This window comes from Chlamydomonas reinhardtii, chromosome 4 (assembly GCF_000002595.2).
Source record: "Chlamydomonas reinhardtii strain CC-503 cw92 mt+ chromosome 4, whole genome shotgun sequence".
NCBI classification, from domain to species: Eukaryota; Viridiplantae; Chlorophyta; class Chlorophyceae; order Chlamydomonadales; family Chlamydomonadaceae; genus Chlamydomonas; species Chlamydomonas reinhardtii.
The window spans coordinates 610965-636027 of NC_057007.1; the positions used below are offsets into that span (position 1 = coordinate 610965).

Sequence of the window (25063 nt, forward strand, 5' to 3'; positions counted from 1 at the left end):
CCACCTCCAACCCCCCACCTCCCGCCCCCCACCTCCAACCCCCCACCTCCAACCCCCCACCTCCCTCCCCCCACCTCCAACCCCCCACCTCCCGCCCCCCACCTCCAACCCCCCACCTCCCGCCCCCCACCTCCCGCCCCTGTCACCTCCCTCCCCTGTCACCTCCCTCCCCTGTCAACTCCCTCCCCCCACACCAGGCTGTCCGGTGGGCTGCTGCTGCGCGAGCTGCTGCGTGCCGCGCCCGAGCTGCTCCGCCGCCACGACTCCGCCGTGCTGCCGGTGGCGTTTGGCGCCAAGATGGACGAGGACAAGGAGGTGGCGGCGGTGTGGGGCGAGGTGAGGAGGGGGGGGGGGGCGGGACAGCGGGGCGGGGCGGAGGCAACTCCCTTCCATTGCACAGCCTTTGCACCCTGTATGCGCATGCAACCCTACAAACGTACACACCCACTGTACACACGCACACTTCTCCTTGAGCTCTTTACCACACACACGCACGCCTACAGATCTGGGAGGAGGGTGTGTCCAGCGAGCCGGCGGCGCTGCGGCTGTATGCGGGGGAGGTCAGCGGCCTGCTGGTGGCGGAGCTGGGCAGCGGCCAGTGGGGGCGCAAGAAGGCGGGCGCAGAGGCGGTCGTACGGCTCATGCAGGTGGGGCGGGGGGGGGCGGGGCGTGTGTGTTGTTGGGGTTTGTTGGGGAGGGGTGTGTGTGTTTGGGGTTTGTTGGGGAGGGGTGTAGATGCCAGCCGAACTCAACCAAACCAAGCCAAACTAGCGGAGCGCATGCAGAGATGACACATGCAAGCGATAATACTTGGGGGGATGGGTGGGGAGCGTGTGTTGTCACTTGTGGGGGTGCCGTCAGTCGTCGGGGGGGCAAGCAAGTAACGGGTCGAACGAAGCGCTGCCAAGAGCAACAGGGGCTGGCTACCGCTGCACCAAGGGCTGTAGCTGGAACCGATTACTCCAGGTTGTACGGACTAAAAGGTCTGGTCTGGTCGGTTGTTGAGGGGGTCATCCCTACCAGCCGAGTTGTACACCCCTTCAACAACTTACCAGACCAGCCCCTCGAGCGTATCGGACCCGAAGCAGTCGGTGACAGCTACAGCCGTGGTGCAGCAGTAGCCAGGCCCTGTTGCTTTTGGCAGTGCTTAGGCACCGCTGCCGCAAACATTAACGACTGATCCGCGAAGCCCGTCTCCAACTGGTACGGTACACGCCATTCGCTTTACGTGTCTGTGTTTGTATGTGTGTGCATGTGCATGTGCGCAGGTGGCGCCAGATGCTCTGGGCGACCACGGCAAGTAAGTAGGGCTCATGAAGCCCTTCCAGGGACGCTGGGGGCGGGTGTTAGTATGGAGTAGAAAACTTAAGGGGTCTTGTTCATACCCGGCGGCGTCACCGACATCAGCTGTGAGACGCTTGGGCGCTTGCGGGGCACCGCTGCCAGGCATGCAGCACTCATCCGCAAACAAGTCGTAATCACGCCGCGCATACAATAATGCGCGACCAGACATCCCCACCAACACACGCAACGCATCTCTTACAACCCACATCTACATAACAACCCATTGCAACCCACAATCGCAGCCAATGACCGCGCACCAACACACAAGCCACAAAACACACTAATTACAACGCACTACCCCAACTCTTATCCCCTCCGCACACCCACACACCCACCCTCTTATCCCACCCTCCGCACAGGCGCCTGGTGACTGCCCTGCTCGCCGAGCTCGGGGTGGGGCGGCTGTGGGAGGGCAAGGAGGCGCTGTTGGCGGCGCTGGCGGCGGCGGTGGGCGCCGACGTGCGAATGGTGGCGGGGCAGGAGGCGGTGGTGGTGGCGGCGCTGATGGCGGCGGCGGGCCGGAAGAAGGTGAGGCAGGCGGGCGCGTATGCACACCTGTATTTGAGTGTGTGCAGCGCTGCATGCATCGCGTTGATGCTTTTTTCCTGCAATTCACGGTCTGCTCCAGAGCTCATATGGTAGTCGCTTGTTTGAGGATGAAGCCATACGCTCGTGTCTGTTCCCCCTGCCTGCCTGCCTGCCTGCTTGCCTGAGCATCTACCTTTTACCCTGTACCCGCCGGCCCGCCTGCCCGCCTCCCCCGCCCGCCCCCCCCCCCATTGCTCCTGGCTACGCCCTCTCGTCTTGTTTGACATGCATGGACCCCCCCGCCGCCCCGCCCCCGCCCCCCTAGGTGAGCTACCGCACCGCCGCCCTGGCCGCCCTGGAGGCCTGCCTCAGGGGCCTGCCCGGGGACCACTGGGCGGACGTGGCGCCGCCGCTGCTGGCGGCCGTGCGCAGGTGGGTGGTGCGGGGGTGCGAATGGCGGGGGCGCGTGTTTGGCAGGCATAACAGGGTGTGCGCGGCGCATCGCATGGAACCGGATGCATGTACTACACCTCTTTCTGTCCCTTTCGTTCTTTTGCGGGCTTCATGCCGGGGCGGGGCCAACTGCAATGTGAAGCCGCCGGGATCGGCCCAACTACCAAGTGTTTTCCAGTCATATCTTGGCCGGTCATGTATACGCGTACCTCGCCGCTCGTGATCCCGCAGCCACTGTGAGGCCGGAGCTGCAACGGGCGGCAGCGGCGGCGCCGATGGCACAGCTGCCCCCGCTGTTGCCGCCACCGCGACAGCCGCCGCCGGTGGCGGCGGCGGCGATGCCAGCAACCCTTCAGCGGCGGAGGTGGAAGCCGAAAAGCCGCTGCCCCTCACTGAGTCCCTCAACTGTCTCGCCGCTGCCATCGCGCGCGTCGGCATGGTGGGCAGCGGCGGCAGCGCAACGGCGGCGGCGGCTGCTGGTGCTGTGGGCTCTGGCGGCGCCGGCGCAGAGATGGAGGCGGCGGCGGCGGCGGTGCTGGCGGCGGCTGGTGGTGGGGAGGGTCTGGCGGCGGCGCTGCGGCTGGTGCTGGGTGCGCAGCTGCCGTGGCAGCCCAAGCTGGCGGCGGCCGGGGCGGCCACAGCGCTCGCACAGGTAAACCCGTGTGTGTGACATGCATGCACTTAATTGTGGTAATAATTGGTTCGCCCTGGGAACGGACCGGACCTGTGCAAGCACGGGCGGATTTGTTCCTCGGCCCCTTATTGTGGCTATATTCCCACAATTTCCCACAGTAATGTTTGCTCACCTATCGGCTGACGCATCTTGAAGCCAAGTTCATACATCGTTCTGCTCGTCTTCGCTGGCGCCCAGCCCACTCATGTCCTGCCCTTTCCCATGATCCCCACCCCAATCCCCCGCGCCTGCTACGCTTCTTCTTGTACCATCCTTTCAACTCGCGCAGCGCTGCACGGCTGCGGGTGTGCCGCCGGCGGCCGCGGCTGAGCTGCTTGGGCCGCTGGCGCCTGGGCTACTGCAGTCGGCCCAGGACCACAAGGTGCGCGTGTGGGGGGGGGGGGGGCGGGGGTTTGCAAAGATGGTACAGAGAGCGGGGTAGAGCGAGGTGGGCGGGGACAGGGTGTATGTCGGGGGGGGGGCTGCCTCCCATCGTTTCCCAACCCCACCCCTAACTCCAACATGCCACCCACACGCAGATCCAGCAGTTCCGGCTGGCGGCGCTGTCCGCCCTCACAGCCATCGCGCAGGCCGCGGCGCCGCCGCCACCCCCTGCTGCTCCCACTGCCTCCGCCGCTGCCTCCACAGCAGCCGCACCAGCCGGGGCGGTGGCGGTGGCGGTGGTGGGCTGGAGTGCGGCGGACCGCTGGGTGCTGCTGCCGGCGCTGGTGTCTGGTCTGGTAGCGTTGACGGAGGTGGACAAGAGCGCGGCGGTGGGCGCGGCGGCGGCGGGCGTGAGGGCGGCGTTGGAGCCGTGGGTTTCGGTGGCGGCGGATGGAGATGGCGCGGCTGGAGATGGTGGTGCGGGTGGAGATGGTGGGAGCGCGGCTGGGGTAGCTGCTGCGGGGGCTGCCATGGACACGAGCGCGTGATTGAGATGCGATGGATGCACTCTTGTGTCATGCGCTGGTGGCTGGACGGGGGGCGGAGTTTTATGATGAGTCGCGCGAACATGCGGAGCGGTGCGTGTGCATGGGGCATAGAGGTCGCGAAGGTTCCCGCGAAATGGCGCCGAGCCATTTCACACGTGCTCTTGACGTACGTAGTAGGCGACTGCGTGTGCGGGGTCGGCAGGTCCAATGATGTGCTCGGCTACGCAACCTTGTACTGTTTTCCAGCCACCACGACCACGCGACCTTCTCGGTGTACGCCAGCCGCCGGCGCCATTCATCACACCTGGTCGCGCAGTCAGCAGCACCACTGCCATGCGCTCCGGGGCTGCAGCTAGCGGGCCCCCAGCGGGCAGTAGGGGACCGGCGGGCAGCAGGCGGCAGTGCCCCACGCGCACCAGCAGCAGCAGCAGCACCCCATGCTGGATCCAGCGCTGGCGTACGTGCCGCGGCCGTACTGGGACCCGCAGGGCTGATGGCAAATCTCAGACCGCTGGATTGATACTTACGATCCGTCCGTGCACGCGGGGAGCATATACAGCAGCCTCGGGTGCGGCGCAGCCTCCGCGCACGTCTGTCCACCCGCACGCAGTAGGAGTTAGCAGGTGGCCGGCGCTTCCGGACGCGTGACGAGCGAGATGCCGTTGCAACGGGGCTAGCTGCAGTGTGTACCGTATTAGCGGGTCGAGCAATGCATGCATGCGCGCGTGAGCACGTGGTTTGGTCGGGGCTGGCTGGCACGAGTTTGAGCTGGAGGTAGGTGGAAGGATGGACCACGCCAAGGGGCAGATAAAAGAGAGTAGGCAGGTGGGCACATTACAACAGCAAATTCGTATGTTACAAATCGGACGTCGGCTCAAGCTCGCGTGTCATACTTATCTCTTGGTAAGGCATCTTCTTGCCTAGATAGCACCCAAGCTCACACGCTTGGTTGAGTGGAGTATCCCTTTGCACTACAAAGGCGGGTTACCTTGTGCACGTCAGTGCACTCTGCTGCGCGCCTAGGGAAAGACCAGCAGCTTACGGCTCTTCAGAGGCTTGCTTGCACAATCCTGACTACGTAGCTCGCAAGCTTGGACCGCACAGCACACATGGATCGCAAATAAAAGGGTCACACAAGGCTTGTTAAGCAAGCTCAACGCCAGATAGACCTAGCTACCTGTGCCCAAATAAACTGCCAGACGACGCTAGCTCACGCACGTATCATTGGGTCCATGTCCGAGATACAGCAATCAAGGAGTCAGACTGAAATAGGGCTCAAGTAGGGTGGTCCCAGTCCATCCGTTGCCCAGTCCATCCGTTGCCCGAAGGACCGACAACTAGCGCACGCATACGCAAGCGCCAGCACATATGGTACCCTTCCGTTTCAGAACACAGCGTCAGGGAGCCATTGGGCCACGGCCCAAGCATCCATTCGACTCTGCCAATTACGGCAAGCCGGCAACGCGGCGTTCTAGTGTCTAGGCCAACCGTATCATCAATCAATCAAGGAGAAGCAGCAAGGATTAGTAGCCGCGACTATGCGCGCTGCCATCCACGGCTTGCTTGCTAAGGGTTCTATCCTGAGGCCAATCAATGTTCCCTCAGGCCAATCTATGTTTTATAATATGAACCTCCATACGGTCCTCAACACTGCGCATGCTGTGTCTTTATACTTAGAAATACCCAGCCCTCAAGCAAGTAAGCTCTGACACACACGTACGCACTCCTTTATTCATTTGACAGCCACGGCTCATCACTGACGCACTGCCCGCATATAGCCCGCCTCATGCCCGAGCGATCTGGCCTTGCCGCCATCACCAGATGAACCGCCGCGCCCGCTCGCTGCTCAGCGCCCTGCGTAGCGCGGGGTGCGCCAGTGCCTCCTCCACCCCCAGCCGCTGCGCCGGGTCCGCCGCCGCCATGCCCTTGAGCAGCTGCCGCAGCGCTGGCGAGGCGTGCCGCTGCGGCGGCAGCTCACCACTGCCCCGGAAGGCGTCCATCTCCGGCCCCGACTCGGTGCCGCACACCAGCGCCGCGCCGATCACGCCCACCGCGTAGATGTCGCTCTTGGCGGCTGGCCAGCTGGGCAGGTCGCGCTCGTTGGCCGCGAAGGTGCGGCGCGCCAACGTCTCAGGGGCCTGGTAGCCCTTCGTGCCCCGCCGCCCCCCGACCTCCGAGACCAGGCGGCCCTGGCTGTCCAGAGGCGTAACCAGGCCGAAGTCGGTGATCTTAATAAGCCGGTCCGTGCCAACCAGAAGGTTGTCCAGCTTCAGGTCACGGTGAGCCAGCCGCGCGCGGCCGTGCAGGTCGCGCAGGCCCAGCAGCACCGAGGCCAGCACCACGCGCACCGCGGTCTCGGGCAGCCGGTAGCCGGACGTGTCCTCTGAGTCGGCGTCAAAGGCGGCGGCGGCGCCGCCCGCGGCGCAGTGCGCGAGCACGCGGTGGCCCGTCTGCAGGTGCGGGAAGGGCGGCAGCGGCAGGTAAGGCGCAGAACGGTACGTCTTAAGGCACGGGTCACGTACTCATGATTGCAGACAGAAGCACGAGAGGAAGGTGGATTGCTTGTTTGCCGCAAGACCTATCAACCCCGCCCCCCTCGCCCGCTCCCTACCCTCTATCTTTTGATTGCGCTAGCTGCCCCGAACCTGTTTCCATCCGCCGCACCAATCAATGCACCCACCTCACCACACCGCACCGCACAACACCCACTCACCACCACGTCAGTCAGCGACTCCCCCGCCACCTCCATCACGATGCGCCCGACGTGCAGGTTGGCGATGCCGCAGCCGCGGGGCGGCACGTCCTCCCCGGGTGTCAGCACGTCGACGTAGGCCCCCAGCACCTTGACCAGGTGCCGCGAGTCCAGCGCCTGAACCGCCAGCACCGCCGCCGCCTCCTTGGCATGCATCTCCACAGAATGCGGCGTTCCGCCTCCCGCCGCCAGGCCCTTCAGGTCCAGAGCGCAGGTCTTCACCGCCGCCTCAAAGGTGTGGCTGCTGCTGGTGGCAGTGGCGGTGCCGGAGGCCGCCGCCGCCAGGCCAGAGGAGGAGGCGGCGGAGGAGGCGGTGGCGGACTGGCGCTCTGTGACCTCCCAGCAGTCGACGCAGCCAAAGGCGCCCTGGCCCAGGTGCCGCTTGAGGCGGATGAGCTCGAAGGGCTGCGTGGCGTGGCGTGGCGGGGGGGGGGGGCATGCATCAGCAGCAGGTGGCAGGAGGGGTGTGAATAGCTAGGGCGTGCGTGCCGGGGGATTGTGTATGCATGTACGGCAGGCGTGTGCATCGCAGCGTGCTCGCAGGGCGCAGGTAGAGCTGGGTTAGCGTACACACACTCCGCAGCCCCATGAACTTCCTAAACCCGCCTTCAGGTACGGTACCCCGCGTCTATCTCGCTCACGTGTTCAAAACCACCGCGAGGCCACCCACCCACGCACGCACTAAACCCACAACGTACAAGCCACCCGCCCACCTTGGGGGCGCCGCTGGTGACGCGCTGCATGAGCTCGCGCACGTTGGCCACAACAATGTCCTCCTCCTCCTGAATAGCCTCCTGGATCCGCTGCTTCCGCCGGGCCTTCGCCTCCTGCACCATCTCCTTCTGCGCTTGCCACAGCTGCTGCGCCTGCTGCAGCTGCTGCATCCGCATCTGCAGGCTTTGGTCTTGCTGCTGGTGCGGCTGGGGCGGAGCCGGCATGCCGCCGTGCACCAGGACCGGCTGCGGCTGCACCGCCGGGTGCGGGTGCGGGTACGGCACGCAAGCCACGCGGTTGGCCAACTGGATGTGCTGCTGCTGGTGAAGCAGCTTAGGCGCCATCAGGAGCTTGACCGGAGCCCCCACGAGCAGCCGCGGCGCCGCCACGGCCGCGGCGCCAGCGGTAGCCTGAACCACAGGCGGCCCCACCATCAGTTGCACCGCCGGCCGCGCCACGTACCGCGGGCCCGCCTGCTGGTGCTGGTCCTGGTGCTGGTGCTGGTGCACTGGCATGATGGGCGGCGGCGGAGGCCGGAAGGCCACGAGCTTGGGCGCCAGCGCGCCGGCGTCGGCCGCGGCCGCGGCGACGGGGGCCACCATCCGGCATGGCACGGCGGCGGCAGTGGCAACGGGTGCCACCATCCGGCATGGCACGGCGGCGGCAGTGGCGACGGGGGCCACCATCCGGCAGGGCACGGCGGCGGCGGCGGCGGCGGCGGCGACGGGTGCCATCACCCGGCGGGCGACGGCGGCCGCGACGTGCGCTGCCTTCTCGATGGCGGCAGTGGCGAGGTGGGGCAGCAGGCACCCTACCAAGCTGCGGAGCATCAGGCCCGAGCCACTGCTGCTGCTGCCCGGGCCAATGCCAGCGGTGGCCGCCTTGCCGCCTTCGGCGCCCTGCACCCGCATGGGCGGCCGGTAGGGGCGGCAGCGGCCCTCCATGCGGCGGGCTCCTGATGATGAGCCAGCAGTCGTAGCAGCAACAGCGACGGTGGTGGCGGCGGCGGCGGCGTTGGACTGGGGTGCAGGCTTGGAACCGGGCACGCAGGGGGTGGGTAGTGTGGCGGCAGGCAGCGCGGGCCTGCTGCTGGTGGAGGAGGCGGATGAGCGACGGCAGAGTAACGGGAAGCCAGTCTTCACCGAAGCGGCCGTGTTAATGCCGCCATCGCCAGTCTTGTTGCTACCGGCGGTGTTGGTGTTGGTTTTTGTCGAGGGCGCCTGCTGGCGCGACGTGCCGTTGGAGATCCCACCGCTGCCAGAGGCCGCGTCAGACCCGCTGCCGCCGCTGCTAGGAGAGGGCGCGGGCACATGGCCAGCCTTAGCCGTGGTCGAGGCGCCACCGCCAAAGGCGGCACGGCGCTTCGCCGCCAGAAGCTTGGCACGGAAACCGCCGGTCGGTTTGATGGGTTTGGCCGCGGCCTTGTGCTCGCCGCCCTTGGACAGGAGACTGCGGGCGCTGGACTTCTGGTTGTTGCAGTCCTGTTGGAGGGCGCGGGCGGCCGCAGGGCGGGGCGGGGCGGGGCGGGGCGGGGCGGGGCGGGGCGGGGCGGGGTCAAAAAGCGTCGAGGGGCGGGCGAGCGAGGAGCGAGCAGCAGGCGCATGCGATGGAGCATGCATGGGTCAATGGAACATCGACCCGCACCCTATTGCAACCCTTCCCTCGCGGTCCTGAATGCACGCACCTGCATGTTGCTGCTGTGCCGCCGCTCCTTGGCCTTCAGCAGCCTCGCTCGCAGCAGTGTCTGCTGCAGGTCGCAATAATCCTGCACACACATTCAGATATGAGGGCTGCTTACACCATATGTCAAAAGACGGCAACGGCCCCACACAAACGAGCTTCCACTGCGCAAGTGTTCTAGACATGTCAGTTGCAGGTCGTTGTTGCAGGGCCCGAACAGCTATGCAGACCTCACCACTGACCTCCCAATCACCACCACTGAGTACGCCTATGATTGTCTAACTCACCATACCGCTAGGCTGCTCTTGCCGCCGCACACAGAACGGGAGAGCCTGGGCGAGCACAACGGGGAAAGGTTGCAGCTTAGCGATGTGCCGCCTCAGCTCGCCAGGGGCGGTGTCACTGGTCTAACGTCTTACAGCAATGCACAATGTGACTGGTGAAGCGGCTCCTCGCGCCAGGACCAGCGAGAGCAGGGAGTGCGCACAGCCGAGATCATCCATCGAGGGACCCAGCCCCGCACCACGCCAAATCCAACTAGCTTGCGTCACCATTGCTTCAATGTAACTTCCTTCGCTGCCTTTGAGTGCGTGAAACAGGTGGGTCCGCTGGTCCGCAGCAGCCTCAGGCTTACCAGGAGCGCGTTTCCGTCCGTCGGAAGCGTGTTCGCCTCTTGCAGTGCCGCCCACTCGATGCGTGTCGCCACAAGCAACAAGCGTCACAGTGAGCCGGTGCTGCCAGTTGAGGGCCTTTGATAGGAAAAGCGAGGAAGAAGACGCAAGTCGGAAATAGTTAGCTAGGCGAGGCTCTGGGGCTTGAGAGGAAAGCTAGTTGTATGTATGTGTGTGCGCGTATGAGCTCACTGAAAGCTTTTGCTATATAACGCCGCGCGTGGCCCAAGTAAAGAATGGCCCCCAAACGAAAAGAAGCCCCATCCCGCTTGACCGTGGGTTGACCCGCGCGGAATGCCCTGGAAAGCTGCTCCATATGAATACCTTAATTTGCTAAGCCAGCCTTAAGTGACAGCGCTTGGAGCCAAGCGCACCCAGTAGCGCGCCTGCAAGTAGTGCCGTGGCCGCGCCTGCGCTGCAAAGCGGGTGCAAAGGCAAAAGTTGAATTCTGTGCATGAAAAGCGCTGGAAGAGAGCTGAAAGCGTACACAGGCGCTTTGAGCCCGCAGCGCGGACTTGCTCCAGCAGCCCAGCCATGCGCCCAGCAGCTCTGATGCGCTAATGCAAGAGATTCTGCAAAATTTGCATAGCAAGCGCTTTGAGGAGCTAGGGCTGAGCCGGATGCGTTTTCCCGCGCTTGGGCGCTGCGCCCGGTGCCTTACCGCGGGCTTGACAGCGGCCGAGTGCAGGCGTCGCAAGGAAACGTATGCCAGATCCATAGCTAGCTATGACCCGCGGCGGGTACCGGACACTTTAGGCGGCCAGCCGGCTCACTTGGTGTTGCTACCGTGAAGGAACCGCGAATGCAGCGCTATTGTGCGTGATATTGATGTGGTGTCTTGTTCGTGTACGTATGCTCTATCTGGAGTAAGCGCAGCGGCACTGCTGCAGCAGGTGACGACGACGCAGAATCATGCTAATGAAAGTTCTCGGGGCGGCACGCTCCCACGCGCGCCTAGCCGCCTACTATCGATTCATGAGCTTGAATGCAACATTACATGAGGGAACTATAGTGCAGGGCTGAGGCGCAAAGAGTTCAACCCTCCCCAAGGTTGGCTGCGGCCTATGCCTGCGTGCCGCCTAAACTCCTCCCGCCCAGGGGTGCCAGTGTGCTCCCGCCTCTATCTCACACAGGCTCACACTCACGCACGCGCGGCCTCGCTTCCATCCTGCTGTGCCGCCGGCGGCGGCAGCACGCGGCTTAACATTGACGGGCTGACAATGCCCGACAAGCAAGAGCTCCCCATCCTCCTTTCTCCTTTCTCCTCCATTCACCCTGCCTCACCTGCCGGCCCTCCTTTTGTAGGTTGCAGCACGCGCCAGGCTGATACAAACTCCCCCATCCGCGCACCCATCCAGACCCATCCCCCCGCCGCTGGCCCATTCGGCCACTCCCTCTATCTGATCTTCATTGCATGTGTGTTCCACTACCGATCCGTGTTGCCTCGATGATCCCTCATCTTTCGCAGGATCACGGATGGGCCCGCCCCACGGATGGGCCCTGATGGGCTGATATGGTAGAGCCTGGTAGAGCATGCCGCACCGCACCAACACCGACTTCTAATACTTCTGTTTTGCACCTTTCTTAGGTGCGTTTGCGTGAGAGTTTGGGGCTGGTGAACGCAGACGTGTATGGTGGTCAGGGGTGGTCTCAACACACGCTAGTGATGCGCTTGGTGGTGTGACGGCACGCACCCCTGCGGTGTGCTAGCTAGTCATGCCTGTACCTTGACGGTTGGCAGCCCACTAATTGTGTTCCATTGACAGGAATTGAGCGGTGAGCTGCGTCGGCAGGTCCCGCTTGCACCCAAAGCATTCATTGGCAGGGGCGCGGGTCAGCTCGTGGGTTCAACCTGTTCACTGCTGTTCATCACTTGCACATACCGCATACGGTAGACGACGCATGCAGGTTGAATGGCCGGGCTAACCTACCCAAGCAAGGGGACACCCGGTTGCGTAAGGGCATAAGGGCGACTGCAGCATGTCCGGCAGTACGCACGTGACCCGCCGTGCGTTTCGGGTTTTGTGGCGTCGTCAGGCGGCTACGAGTGCTTTCCCAGGGCTTCTGTGGCCCCGGTCATATCAGCAAGCGGCGATAGCAACACAGAACCACGATGCCACCTACCCAGGATGGAAGGTGGCACAGTTTCGATAGGTATCACCGGACGGACGGAGGGCACCAAAGGGGTGGAGACTGGAGAGCGAGCATGAAAGGCAATAAACGGACGCACGCACACAATGAAAGCTGTGGCAGTTCCCTTGTGAACACGTGCGCGTTCACAGGCGCCCGGCACTCTCTGTAAGGTTGGCACGGCAATGCAATGTCTGGCACTACTCAAGCATCATCTGTAACTTCGGACAAAATGGCATCAGCTAGCAGCACATGTGCACAAAGGGTGCCGCTCAGAAGAAGAAGTCCGGGGTGATCATATGAATTGACCTGTCATTCTTTGACGATGCATGAAAGCTAATGCGCAGCCCCGCAACCCCACCGTACGTACCGGTACGTGCCCCGACCCTTAAAACATATCCACCTGTGTGCACAACCGGTCCGGCACTGCTCCCGCTACCTCTCGACCGCTACCATGACAATTGCCTGTCAGTCGCCAGCTGCTGGCCTGCTACAACCAAACGAGCTTTCTAGGGTCGCGACCAACTGCCGCCACCCTCATGCCTTGGTGAGGACGTACAGGTGGGTCGCCAGCGCCTGGCCATCACGCCCGCCTGCGTTGAGCAGCGCAAGTAAGAGCAGTGTCAAGGGATTGCGGGTACAAACAAGTAGCACCTGAGGACGACGTAGCCCACAAGCTGGTGACAGCGCGCAGTGTCAGAAACCACACACGACGTGCAGTGCGGCTGTGTGCCACATCTGGGCAGCACACGATCGGGTTCTCACTCTGCAAGGCATTGATTGGCTCTCCACCCCGCGGCTCGCACCCGCACACAAATACATCCCAGCCGACCCAAGCCACAGTACGGCACGCACGCGCGTGTGCAGGATTGGACGCACCTGCAAGCTCCTCGTGGGATGACACGCGCCAGGGCGCCACGCCGCAGCCACCAGCCCTCACAGCTTGCCCCTTCTGCTCTGCCTCCGCCGGCGCCTTGTGCCCCGCCGCCTCCACCACCGCCACCGCCGCCTCCGCCCCCGCCGCCCCTGCCGCCGCCTCTGCCTCCGCCTCCGCCGCTTTCTCCAGCATCTGACCCATTGCTTGCGGGCCCCTGCTGATGGGATCAAAACAGAAGGGACACAGGAGAAACGGTTAATTAAGGGGACGTTATTGTGCAAAGGGAGGTCACAGGCACAGCCCGGCCGCATCATGCAAGCGTGCATGTGCTTGCTGAGATCTGTCGGCCTTCCAATCAGTGCAAATCATCCGACCCCATGCATCGCACATATAATGTAGCCGTAATCGTCATTGCAGCTGTAAGTGCATCGCGGCCACAATTGCGCACTGTGCATACGGATTGGCACACTGCAGCGAGGCATGCAGGCAAGGAATTCCGTGCGTCCTGCCCCCCCTCCCCCGGCTCGTACGTATAGGTGGTTTTGGTTTAGGTTGGGCTGGTATTTACAACCCTCCCTCTCCCGCCGGCCGCCAGCCGCACCTCAGTGTGACCACCACGAGGCGGCCGCGCGGCGCCGTCACTCGCGACATCTCTCCCAGGTACTGCAAAGCATGGAGCGAGGCGTCACGTGGTGCGGGGCAGGTGTCATTATTGGCGGGCGTATGTCCATGGGTTATTAGCTAACGCGTACGGTATGAGAGGGGGTTGGTCAGCTAGTACGGCAGGTGCCCGGGGGGTTCGGCGCGGAGTGGCAGTGCCGTTCCTGCACGTGGTCACGCCGTGTGTCCTAGCGGCGGGTGCCGTACGGCTCATGAGCGGTGTCCCGAGACATGCTGCACAAGCAAATCCGATCAACTCCTTATCATTGGCAACAGGTCATGTAACGTTTGGACGGACGAATGCATCCGCAAAAGGAGCCTCCATCCAGTCGCCCACCAACCTTGAACACGACCTGTAGCTCTGCGGAACTCTTGCGCCACTGGCAGCCCTTGTTGCCGGCGTCGCTGCTACAGCTGCCCACCGCACCAGCGGCAGTAGCAGGTGCCGCGGAAGCATGGACAGCCTCAGGCGGCGCCAGGTCTACCGCGGGGGACCAGAGCGCATCGAGTGTGGCCTGTTTGGGTTGGGTTCGTATTGTGTTCGTGAGTATGTGGGAGTGGCCGACGAGGTATGCGTAGAAGGACGGGGCCCTCGATCGGTGGCTGGCCGCCCGAGAGCCATGGGTGTCGGCATGCTCCGCACGTGTGCATCTTCCAGTGAGCCTGGCACTATCCATGATGCCCCATTCATCACTGCAAACCGTATGTGGTTAAAGAAACCCCGTGCCGTACCTTGTCAACCACCAGGTCGTAGTAACCGCTGGCGGTCTGACTCATGGCGGTTAGGTCCCCCACCAGCCAACGAACTGCGCCACCGTGGCAACTGCTCTGCAGCGGTTGCACAGCCCTGGCCGCGCGACTCTTCACCTCCACCTCCTCCTCACGCTCCTGCTGTTGCGCATGTGCTGTTGCCTCAGAGGGTGCAGCTGTAGGCACCTCGGCAGTAGCAGCCGCCGCCGCCGCCGCCGCCAACAGGGGCAGGATCCTGCAGCCGTCGCTGTCCGTGCTGAGGCAGACGCTGGCGCCGTCACGCGAACTGCCCTTCGGGCTGCTACAGCCGCTGTCTCCCTCCACGACGATGCCTGTGCTGCTGCTGCGCCTGCTACTGCCGTTGATGTTGCTGCAACTGCCGTAGTAGGAGGCAACGCTGGCGGCGTCGCTGACGGCGCCAGCGTCTGCTACAGCCGCCACCGCCCCAAGCGCCAGCCCACCAACGCCGTCTACCGCGATAGCAACACCGCTGCTACAGTCAGCAGCGCACGCACTGCTACTGCCATCTGTGCGACCGCCGCCGCAGATCTCCGTACCGCCGATGCCGTACTTGGTATCCATGAGCCGTACCACCTCGGGCACATAGTCCACATTGTCCACATTTGGGTAGCCCTGCAAGTAGCGGGGTTCCAACACGGGGCATGAGGTGAGGCGGAATGGGTTTGGGCATGGGAGGTGTCGTTTGGGCTGCAGGTAGCCGGGGAGAAGGCGGCCGACTCATACGTCCTTACCCTAGCTATCAACGCAGCGATGTTGTCACAACGCCGCCGCGTGCATGACAGTGCATGCGATCCTGCCCGCATGACTATAATCTGTGACCCTAATCGGGCTTGAAGAACTCTCCCCGCGAGTCCCAGGGCTGATCATGACACACGCCCGCCGTCCACGGCCCCACGTGCGCACCTGCTGCCACATCTGGTAGCCGAGGGCGCTGTTGCCGCACCCAGCCACCAGCGCCCGCTGCCCCAACCAGCCACTGCCGCTGCCTCTGCCGCTGCCTCCACCTGTAGCGCTGGCTCCGCCCCAGCCCCCGGTTCCACCGCCGGGCTGAGCGCCAGATCCCGATCCCGATCCCGATTCCGATCCCGATCCCGAGTCCAGCCCTGACTCCGATTCCGCTCCCGCTCCCGATCCCGATTCGGCGGGTAACGGCGGCGGCGGCGCCAGTCGTGTGAGGGCCGTCATGAGTGTGTCCATGGCGCCCGCCTCCGTGTACCACTCGTGTGTGGCGTCGGCCTGGGGAGTACAGGGGTGGCGAGGAAGGAGGGCTCGGCGTCCGAGCCCAACAAAACACCGCCGGTAGAGCCCCATAGTCATCGGACAGACCCGCAACCGACCTAAGGCAAACCACTCTGTTTACGCCCTCAGGACAACATGGAACCCATCCAGGGCCCCCTGGGCATCCCCCGGATCTTTCGCCATTTCCTGCGCTTCGCTAGTTCCGCTAGGTTTGCTTTAATTTGGGCTGGTATCTATTCACCCCCACACACACACACACACACACATATGCACCTCCCGCCCTCACCTCCTTGTATGCTGCTGCCCAGTAGTCGAACGAGCTGAAGTCGGCCAGGCCCAGAGGCAGCCGGCTGCGGGTCAGCTGGTGAGGGGGCGGCGGCAGGAGCGGGGGGGGGAAGGGTGTGTGGTCAGGGACGTGTGTTCATTTCAACGTGCGCGCAGGTGCGTAAATTTTGCGAGCACACGGGCAGGAATGCAGCAACACTCTGGGTGCGATGCGACGTGCTAAAATCATTTGCCCCCTGAAAATGCCGCCCTCTCACCTCCTCGCCCTGCCGCACGTCCCGCAGCGGCCACGCCAGCACCGCCACTCCGAACCGCCACTGGCCGCCGCCGCCGCCGCGGACCCAGTGCGGGAAGGGCGCCACCGCCAGCACGGGGCCGCCGCCAGCGGGCTGAGCCGCCGCCAGCCCGGCCGCCGCCGCCGCCGCCGCCGCCTCTGACGCACCTGCCACGTCGCCCGTGTCCGAGCTTCCACCTGCTCCTGCCGCTGCCCCCGCTCCTGCCACTGCCACTGCTCCTGCCGCTGCCCCTGCTCCTGCCGCGCCCACTCCTGCCGCGCCCACTCCTGCGACCCCCACTGCCCTCATGGCTGCCAGGCTGGGCGGCAGCAGGTACTTGTGCTTGACGGGCGGCAGGCCGGGGCCGGCGGGCGGCATCTCAAACTCCGACACCAGCTCCACCAGCAGCGGCCGTAGCTGAAGCGGAAGGGCGTGGAGTAAGGGCGCGGCATGTGGGCGGGGAGGTGTCAGCAGCAGGGACTCCCAAGAAGCCTCAGAGGGAGCCCAAATAGTGCCACGTTGACATGGAGGAGCGAGCACGCGTGCAAGAAACGAGAAGCGGATGAAACACGCACCGACAGGGCACAACATGATGCATGCTGTGCAGGGCACAATACGTTGCAGATCATGGCATGCTGGCACAGGCACGCCTTCCCCGCTTTCTGTAGCGACATACCTGCTTCAACAAGGTGTCGTGCATGCTGAGCGTCTCCCCCTCCTGACTACCGGCATCCTCCTCGTCTCCGTTCTCTCCCTCGCCCCCCTCGTCATCCGGCAACAGCGCCGCCGCCAGCCGCACCAGTAGAGCTGTGTCGCCCTGCACCGAGAGGGAAATGTCGACGGTGGTGACACCTCAGGTGATGGCGTACCGGGTGGCGTACTTTCGCGCGGAGATGAACCGGAATGCGTGCGTGCACTACGGATCCATGCAATCTACGGGAGATAAAGCCGTAAGCCCTGTGCACACCGCCATCCATGGTGCCGCCGTACGGCAGTGTACGACTTGGCACGGTTCGGGCCGGCACGCACACACCTGCAGCCGTGCCTGCAGGCGCTTGCGGCCGGGCTCACACAGCAGCGGCGCCGCGGCCCAAATGGTGCCTGCGGCCGGAAGGTCCTGTGGGTGCGTGTGGGTGGGGTTGGATCGGCAGTGTGGGTCGGTGGGGTGGCAGGAAGAGCGTGACAGTGGAACGCTTGCCGCTCGCAGACCTCCTGCCGACGCACGGCGGCGTGCCCGCTGCCAGGCCCATCGCACGAGGCCCTATGCTTCCGTGCCGCAGCATTGCGGCACCGGTTGCGACAGCCCATTTTAAAGCAAGCCTTAGGCCGTCAACCTCCCCACAAAGCCGCTACGACAATCCAACCACGACACAGCGATCATCCAACCAAGCCGCAGCCTTACCCGCGCTGCTGTCATCACGCGGCGCCTGCGCACCCCCTGCTGCTGCTGCCGCTGCTGCTGGTCTGCCTCCTGGTCTTGCCAGCAGCAGGTGAAGGCTCCAGCGAAGGGCCCTGCGCTGCCCCCTGACCCGCCATCACGATCCTCGACAGCGACAGCGTCCGCATCCGACTCGTCGTGTGCGCGCCGGCTTGTCACGTGCCCGGCCGGCTCATCCTCAGCCCGGAGGCCGCGCGTAAGGGACTGCAATTGAAGGGGTGGCGCAAGTGTTAGGGAAAGCGTCAGGGGCAGTGTCAGGGGGGCGGCAGGGTTGGTGGTGCCCACCGGCGCCGAATCCGTCAGGGAAGCTGCGGGGCGCACCCCACGGGCGCACCGTGGGGCGCATCCGTAAGCCACCCCACGACTGCATAGAGCGCTATGCACCCTCCCCCGCGTTTAAGTCCGAAGCCCCTCAAGCTGCCGTTCCCCATCGCATCGAGAGCAGGAGTGTGCCAGCTGGCGGCCGTTGCCCGCAACTGGAGGCGCCGTTAACGCGGCCCCGTGCGAGTACCCGAGGAACTTTGCCTCCTGTCTGCTAAGTCGGCCGTAACGTATTTAATAGGGCATCAAAACGCATACGCACCTCATACAGCGGGGCCCAGAGGGACTGCGGTACTTCGAGATGCCGGAGCAAGGCGATGTTTCGCGAGGTAAAAGCAACGAAGTCCGAATCGCTGACCAGCCCTAGATCCGTCAGCATCTCTATGTGATCGGTTGGCGATACGCGCGGGCGCTGGCCGACGAGCACCCCGGCTCAAGCGAAGCTCCCGCGCTTCCTCCGTCGGGCTTCACGTGCGTATCCTCGTCTGCGGCTGCTGCAACGCTGTGGCACCCAAGCTAGTATGCTAAGGTCGTCGGAGGAGCTAAAGCTGTTTCGGCGGCTAGAAAATGGCTGTGATAAGTCAAATCAGCCGAGACGTCAGTCCCAGCGGTGCGCAGGCCTATTGCTCTTTTAGTTCACGGATTGTTTGGCATTAGCGTGCATAGAAAAGGTTAATCAAAGAGGGCTGGGAGGGTCGAAAAAGTATCTGGAGCAGCCGAAAAGCCTGCCGCGCTTTCAGTAGAGTAGGTGTCACACGTGCTACTTGGCTAGAATCTATGTACTCTACATATATCCTTATGAGTATGAGGTGCGCGCACCCCTGATGTCGGGTGATCGGGCGACGGGCGCCCCGTCTCAGCGAAGCTCCCGCGCTTCCTCCGTCAGGCTTCACGTGCGTATCCTCGTATGCCGCTGCTACGCTGCGACACCTGAGCTAGTATGCCAAGCTCAGGTGTCGCAGCGTAGCAGCGGCAAGGTCTTCGGAGGAGCTAAAGCTGTGTCGCCGCCTAGAAAATGGCTGTGACAAGTCAATTCAGCAAAGACGTCAGTCCCAGCGGTGCGCAGGCCTATTGCTCTTTAGTTCATGGATTCCTTAGCATTAGCGTACATAGAAATGGACAATCAAAGAGGGCTGGGAGGGGTCGGAAAAGTATCTCGAGCAGCCAACAGTCTGCCGCGCTTTCAGTGGAGTGGGTGTCACATGTGCTACTTGGCTAGAAACAAAGTATTCGGCAGACATTTTTAATAGTATGAGGTTTCAGATGTTGGTGGCGAGGCGGCCCAGGCCACCTGCAAGCTTGCTTTGATGGGCAGGCCCGACACTCGTCTTGAGGCCGCTGACTCACAGGCGCTACATAAGTGCACTTGTTTAGATAGTAGGCGAGATCAGGCAAGGGTTCAAGGTGAGGAAGCGCTGTGAGATTTGCGCCTTCTTTCGGCGGTTGGTGCGATGTTGCGGGCCGAACAGGGATAGACAAGGCCATGTAAACCACGCGGGAAGCTGTCGGAACTTTGCTTCCTACGACGCCCAGAAATACGACTGTTGGAGAGCAGATGCAGGGCGAGGCGAGTCCCGAAGAAGGTTGCATCGCAAGGAAAGGTCGCACACAAGGTCGCACACTGTCTACAGTCATTGATGCTAGTTTTGGGCCACAAAACTAGAGTATCCACGGTAACCGGTCGGGGTTTGGGGGCACTGCGGCGATGCGGGTGAATTCTAGGGGACCTTACTTGTCATTTCCCACACGCTTTAGTCGCGATTATAGCTTTACATAAAGATATAACAGCCCGGGTCTCACATATAACTTACATGCCCTTGTGGAGCTCGCATGTTGCGCGACATGATGCATGATGCCGCGCGGTCATGTGCAATCCGCAGGTGCTTGCTCATTAATACGGGCACATACACATGTAAAATATTTCTGCACAAGGGAGATCTTTCCCAGTACCCCGGACCCTCTTACAAAATGCAAGCCCTGCGTGCACAAACGTCGCGTTCTCCACAGACCTACTCAAACACATGTCCGATTCTCAGCCGGGAACTGACCCGGTGCACCACGCGGCGTCCTGGGTGCGTCCCCACTCGTGCAACAGTCGTGCCATGCGCGCAGCGGCAATCGCAACAAGGAGTAGAGGCGTCTAGGGCGGTAACGTCGGCAACCCCGGACGCGCCAGAGCCGGTGGTGGAGCGCGTCAGCAACTCAAGCGGCAGCCGAAAGGCCTTTGCCAAGGTGGAGCTGTGGGGTTGAGACTTGAGAGGGATGGAGGGAAGGGTCGAGGAGACCAGCGCCCTGTGCCAGGTCCTGCTGGCGATTGGAGGTGTCAGATGCGGTGACCTGTTGTGACATAGGCACGCAGGGGTTAAGCAGGTTGCGAAAGGAAGGGACGGAATGGAGAGTAAGATGGATGGAGGTTAGGCCAACTTGCACGCGAGGCGGCAGCTGGAACCGCCTCGGCGCCCTCCAGCACCCCGGCCAATCCTGTGCCTCCCTCGTACTCTTGGCCCCTTCCCCCCTCCAACCACATACACACACACACACACACACACACACACACACACACACACACACACACACACACACACACACACACACACACACACACACACACACACACACACCTCCCTGCCTTCACCCCCCCCCCCCCAAAAGGCCTTCACCTCGCTGCTCGGGCTGCAGCTGGCCAAACCCGAGGACCTGGATCCAGACACGCTGCGAAACCCGCCCTTTCCCCGCTACACCCCCGCGCTGTCCGAGCTCAGCGTGCAGCAGCTGCGGCCGTACTTCCTCAACCGCACCTACACAGACACAGACGTGAGCTACTTGACCTCTTGGCGAGCGAGAGAGCTGTTGGGGCGGGACAGGCAACGGCGGCCGGATGTCGGCGAGGGCATGAGGGCTGGTGCGCGTACGAGTCACCCAATGTGGGCACACGCCACCTGCGCCCTGCCATCACCCAAATGCCCCCCCCCCCGAAACCCCGCCCACTTCCTCCCCTCAGGTGGGCTACCTGGCCTTCTTCTCCGCCATGCACCTTGTGGCGCTGGTGGGCGGCCCGCTCACCTACAGCCCGGAGTGCCTGCAGCTGTGCCTGGCGGGGTGAGAGCAGCAGCGGGAGCGGGAGGAGCAGGGGGAGGGGGAGGGGTGTCTGGAGGGAATGGCGTGGAGGGGGTGGCGTGGAGAGCTTAGCTGGAGGGCTTGGCTTCGTGCCCTTCGTGCCCTGGGTTTGGGCTTATGTTTGTCTACCCCCGTGGCCCCCTCCTCCAAACTTGCGAGTCAATCACCCCGCTCTCCGTGAAAGGGCTGCCCCGGCCCCTGCTCCAATTACCACTTAACTAATCATGAATGTAACCCCCCTCCTCCCCCTCCCCGCAGCTACGTGGTGACGGGCATGCTGGGCATCTCCATGTCGTACCACCGCCAGCTCAGCCACAAGTCCTTCCGCTGCGTCAAGCCGCTCGAGTACCTGCTGGCCTACTGCGGCGCCCTGGCCTTCGAGGGAGACCCCATTGAGTGGGTGAGTGCGTGGCACTGGCAGTGTGACATGAGTGGGGGGGAGTGGGGCCTGAGTGTGTGCTGGAGAGAGAACCGGTGCGGCGCACTGAGTGGGTGGGCGACAGACATGCAGTGTTGCTGCCTGGATCCGCGCACTCCGTTCCGATTTCTTTCACGCTTTCTGGATCCTCTGGCTCCGCTTCACGCAGGCTTTACATCGCATCGTCACTCACACAACTCACCCATCTTCCGCCCTCCGCTGCCTTCCTGCCTGCCTGCCTGCCTCCCCCCTGCTGTACTACTGTACCTGGCTACGCCTTCACCAATTAAGTAATCATGAATTAACCCCCACCCCACACACAGAGCAAGATGCACCGCTGGCACCACCTGCACTCCGACACGCCCGCCGACCGCCACTCGCCGCGGGACGGGCTGTGGCACAGCCACATGGGCTGGCTGTTCGATGAGGCGCTCAACAGCACACGGTGGGGTCGGGGTTCGGGGGTGGGGGTCGAGGGTGGGGGTCGGGGGTCGAGGTTGGGGGTGGGGTTCACGCGGGGGGTTTGCGGTTGAGTACTGGGTTGGATGCATGCGTCATCGTACTGCAGCCTGGCTGTCGTCCCTGCATGGCACGGATCACCCATGCGTCTGGGCAGCCGCCGCAGCCTACAACCGCGCTGCTCTCGTACTCTTGCTTGTACTCTGCCCACCTATGCACCCACGTCTGCACCTGCCCCGTCTCCCTGCCCAACCTCCCATGCCCGCTGCGCCGCTGCCCCTGCTGCTCCCGCTGCTGCTGCCCCTGCCGCCCCTGCTGCTGCCCGCCACACAGCCGCGACGCGCAGGGAAACATGAAGGACTCGCTGTCACCGCCCTGGTTCTACAAGGAGAGCCCAGCCTTCTACGGCTGGCTGAGAGACACCTACATGTACCACCAGGTGCGGAGCGGTGGGGGGTTGAGGGCAGGGGCGGGTCTGGGGAGAACTGCAGCTGGTGGGGATGTGGGTGGGCTAGTGGCTGGGCTAGTGGCTGGGGTTGCAGGACAGCGACAGTAAGATGCAGCACAGGGGATGGGGTGTTTCAGTTTCAACCTACGGTAAACACAAGGACTTCAGGGACAGTATTCGGGCGAAACAGCCAGTTTCGCCATGACGTTGCACACGCTGCAAAGCCAAGTACCCATCCTCCCATGTTGTCGATCTGCTCGCCACAGATCGGGCAGGGCGTGTTCTTCTATTTGTGGGGCGGCGTGCCGTACCTCATTTGGTGAGTGAGTGACGACGTGGATAGTCCAATGCTGCTGCTGCTTGCCTTGCATGCTGTCTGTTGAACAGTGACGGTCCCCTGGCTTGTTGCTGACCACTCCACCCAACCTCCTGTGTCATGCCTCCTGCATGCAGGGGCTTCGTCATCCGCGTGCTCTTCACCATGTGAGTGCCTCGTGCAGCAGTACGGGTCGCAGATACCGGTACTTGTGGCGGGCGCGGGGCCAGTAAGCACTCGCGTTCACGCATGCAACCTCAGCTTTGCTTCCGTCCGTTGCTGACCATGATAGGACACGATGAGTCGGCGGGTTAGACGTACGCCATCGCTAATCGTACATCCTTGCATGACGTTTATTCGCACAGGCACATGACGTGGCTGGTCAACTCGGCCGTACACATCTGGGGCGAGCAGCGGTGCGTGCGTTGCGATCTGTGCGTGATCACGTGCTGCTGCACTCGCATTCGCATTCGCATTTCAGCATTTCAGTGCTGCTGTGGCTGTACCGGGCTACCGAGCGCTGTGCCAGTCCGGCACGCCAACCCGTTCCCCTGCGGCTGCCCCATGCGCCTGCCCGCACACCGCTACCATGTCATGTCACTCGTCCCGTTCCGCCCCCTGTTGCCCGGGCCCTGCTGCGGCTGCTGCGGCTGCTGCAGGTACCAGTCTGACGACAGTTCCCGCAACAACTGGTTGGTGGGCCTGCTGGTGTTCGGTGATGGGTGAGTCATCATCGGGGCGCTGGGGGTTGATTAAAGCCTGAAAGATTCCGTAGCCGGAGTCGGTGCGGCGGTACTGTTTAGCGCGGCAGCATGTCTTGCGAATAGTCGATGGTGTTATCCGGTGGGCCAACGGGTACACCTGTTGGGTCCGTTGTGGCAGCCTGAAGGGGCCGCACAGCATCGGGCACGTTCTGGGGCGGTGTTGCAGCTGTATGCTTCTCGGTGACCTAGGCGTCCTCTAACTACGGTCACTGCGCTGCCCCCCCCCCCTCCCCGAAGGCACCACAACAACCACCACGCCTTCGAGTACTCGGCAGCCCACGGTCTGGAGTGGTGGGAGGTGCGTGAGTGGGTGCGGCACGAGGGCAAGGCGGGGGCGGATGGGAAGTCAAGCACACATCACAAACGAAGGACGCCATTCTTGTTAGTCACCGCCAGCGATCGCACGCCGCTGCTGCACCTGCTACCGAGCGGACATCAACATATCGCCTGCCACCTGCTAACCGGCTGACCACGTAACTCCAACCGCCACGTGGCAGGTGGACATGTCGTACTACATGATTCGGATCCTGGAGCTGACAGGGCTGGCATGGGACGTGAAGAGGCCCTCGGCCACGGCGATGGCGGCCAAACGGCTGCCGGGCAAATAGACAAAGCAGGTGGGGTTGCATGGCCCTCCTCGTCCCACCCCCTCCTCCCACTGCCCCCACCACCACGATCGCACGAAGCGCGAGCACAGATACACATGGACTGCATGGTGTTTATGCATACTCAAAGGCTGCTGGACCCATGGGCGGAGCTACGCACACCCCCACCAGGCAGAGAGATAGCGGCCCCTGTCCAGGCAAGGCTGCGCCGTTGGTCATAATATGGGGCTTCTTGCTTTTGAGGTCTGTACTGCATGTTTGCATCAGTGCATGGTGCGTATGTATTGCGGTGCGGCTGGCTGGCAATTAGGACGGTTTGAGAAGCGGCCAAGGACTGTCTGGTACGCGCACGTGTCCTGCTGACTTCAATCACACGCGGGATCCTATCCATGGAAATCCCCTCGACCCAGCCCACCCCGCGCTCAACTCTCTGCCGCGTGACGAATGGACAGTGTGCATCGGCAGCCTTTTCAGGCGTGAATTCGTGCGCACCAGCGCTTGAGAGCCCAGCCGTGTCACTGCACTTGTGTCGAATGTGGGGACATGTGCCGACATGTCCACGCCCGGACGCGCAACTTAGCCTTGCTACGCTTTGTTTGTGCGTAGTACGGCATGTCGTGCACATATGAGCCTCGTAGTGCTACGTTTGGCCCCTAGTTGTGCTTCCCGAAATCCGCCAGGATGGGCTCCCGAAACCCGACGGACCCCCAGGGACGACGACCGGCCCCCCAACTGTGGCGGCCCAGAACTTCCTTATCAGACCACCCCTGACAAAACTAGAAGAAGTACGTGCGAAGCTCTGTAAATTTGAGCATGGGCCATGGGGTAAGGTCCTGAGCTTTCTACCCGCCCCACACCTCTTCCACTTCGCCCACTTCACCATCCATTCATGCTGATTAGCCGTTCGTGAACCCCTCCCCACTCTTCTCTGCTCCGGACAGCACACCACGGGAGCACAGGAGCACTGCGCCGCCTCCGAGGCGTTGCCGTAGGACACATGGGAGGCAGGACGGGTAGCGTTGCCCGGATTTGGAGTAGCATTTGAGTCAGCACGCTTGGGCCAGGCGGGATGTTGGGTGGCCCGGGGTGGCTCACTGGCTCCAGCTGCAAGCCAAGCTCCAAGGATACCCATGCATGCAGTGGCCCAGTGGCCGGATGGCTACCGTACTTCCTGTTGCAGCGATGCGTAACGC

At 63.2% G+C, this 25063-nt stretch overlaps 4 protein-coding genes across 6 annotated transcripts in view; 2 read left to right on the plus strand and 2 right to left on the minus strand.

Moving 5' to 3' along the window:
- CHLRE_04g217942v5 (uncharacterized protein) overlaps positions 1-4769 on the plus strand; it is a 5942-nt gene extending 1173 nt beyond the window's left edge. Inside the window, exons 3-10 of the mRNA XM_043061775.1 lie at positions 198-336; positions 504-647; positions 1269-1300; positions 1704-1872; positions 2198-2304; positions 2557-2977; positions 3288-3380; positions 3538-4769. Coding sequence (XP_042925031.1) covers positions 198-336; positions 504-647; positions 1269-1300; positions 1704-1872; positions 2198-2304; positions 2557-2977; positions 3288-3380; positions 3538-3930 — 1498 coding nt within the window. The 3' untranslated portion in view covers positions 3931-4769. The remainder of the gene's footprint in view (positions 1-197; positions 337-503; positions 648-1268; positions 1301-1703; positions 1873-2197; positions 2305-2556; positions 2978-3287; positions 3381-3537) is intronic.
- A 4-nt stretch (positions 4770-4773) lies between these two features.
- CHLRE_04g217943v5 (uncharacterized protein) lies at positions 4774-10457 on the minus strand. Its single transcript, XM_043061776.1, has 6 exons — positions 9711-10457; positions 9364-9408; positions 9081-9161; positions 7396-8877; positions 6644-7087; positions 4774-6380 (listed from the first exon to the last, which is right to left on the minus strand). Exons 2-6 carry the CDS (start codon positions 9364-9366, stop codon positions 5745-5747), a joined length of 2646 nt encoding a protein of 881 aa, XP_042925032.1. The 5' UTR covers positions 9367-9408; positions 9711-10457; the 3' UTR covers positions 4774-5744.
- A 1328-nt stretch (positions 10458-11785) lies between these two features.
- On the minus strand, positions 11786-18921 carry CHLRE_04g217944v5 (uncharacterized protein). The gene is made up of 12 exons (XM_043061777.1): positions 18006-18921; positions 17387-17626; positions 17018-17101; positions 16661-16801; positions 15967-16401; positions 15711-15785; positions 15089-15421; positions 14147-14797; positions 13756-13929; positions 13356-13417; positions 12757-12968; positions 11786-12470 (listed from the first exon to the last, which is right to left on the minus strand). Exons 1-12 carry the CDS (start codon positions 18120-18122, stop codon positions 12415-12417), a joined length of 2580 nt encoding a protein of 859 aa, XP_042925033.1. The 5' UTR covers positions 18123-18921; the 3' UTR covers positions 11786-12414.
- A 90-nt stretch (positions 18922-19011) lies between these two features.
- CHLRE_04g217945v5 (uncharacterized protein) lies at positions 19012-25043 on the plus strand. Of its 3 annotated transcripts, XM_043061780.1 has the most exons (13): positions 19539-19975; positions 20396-20557; positions 20745-20842; positions 21119-21260; positions 21602-21723; positions 22071-22176; positions 22452-22504; positions 22639-22668; positions 22867-22917; positions 23161-23223; positions 23503-23563; positions 23763-23882; positions 24812-25043. In XM_043061780.1, the coding sequence occupies exons 1-12, from the start codon at positions 19712-19714 to the stop codon at positions 23871-23873; spliced, it is 1263 nt and encodes a 420-aa protein (XP_042925036.1). In that variant the 5' UTR covers positions 19539-19711; the 3' UTR covers positions 23874-23882; positions 24812-25043. The 3 variants fall into 3 exon arrangements, with proteins under 3 accessions (XP_042925034.1, XP_042925036.1, XP_042925035.1); XM_043061778.1 differs by lacking the exon at positions 24812-25043 and having other exon boundaries at positions 19012-19975; positions 23763-24687; XM_043061779.1 differs by lacking the exon at positions 24812-25043 and having other exon boundaries at positions 23763-24687.
- The last annotated feature ends 20 nt before the right edge of the window (positions 25044-25063 follow it).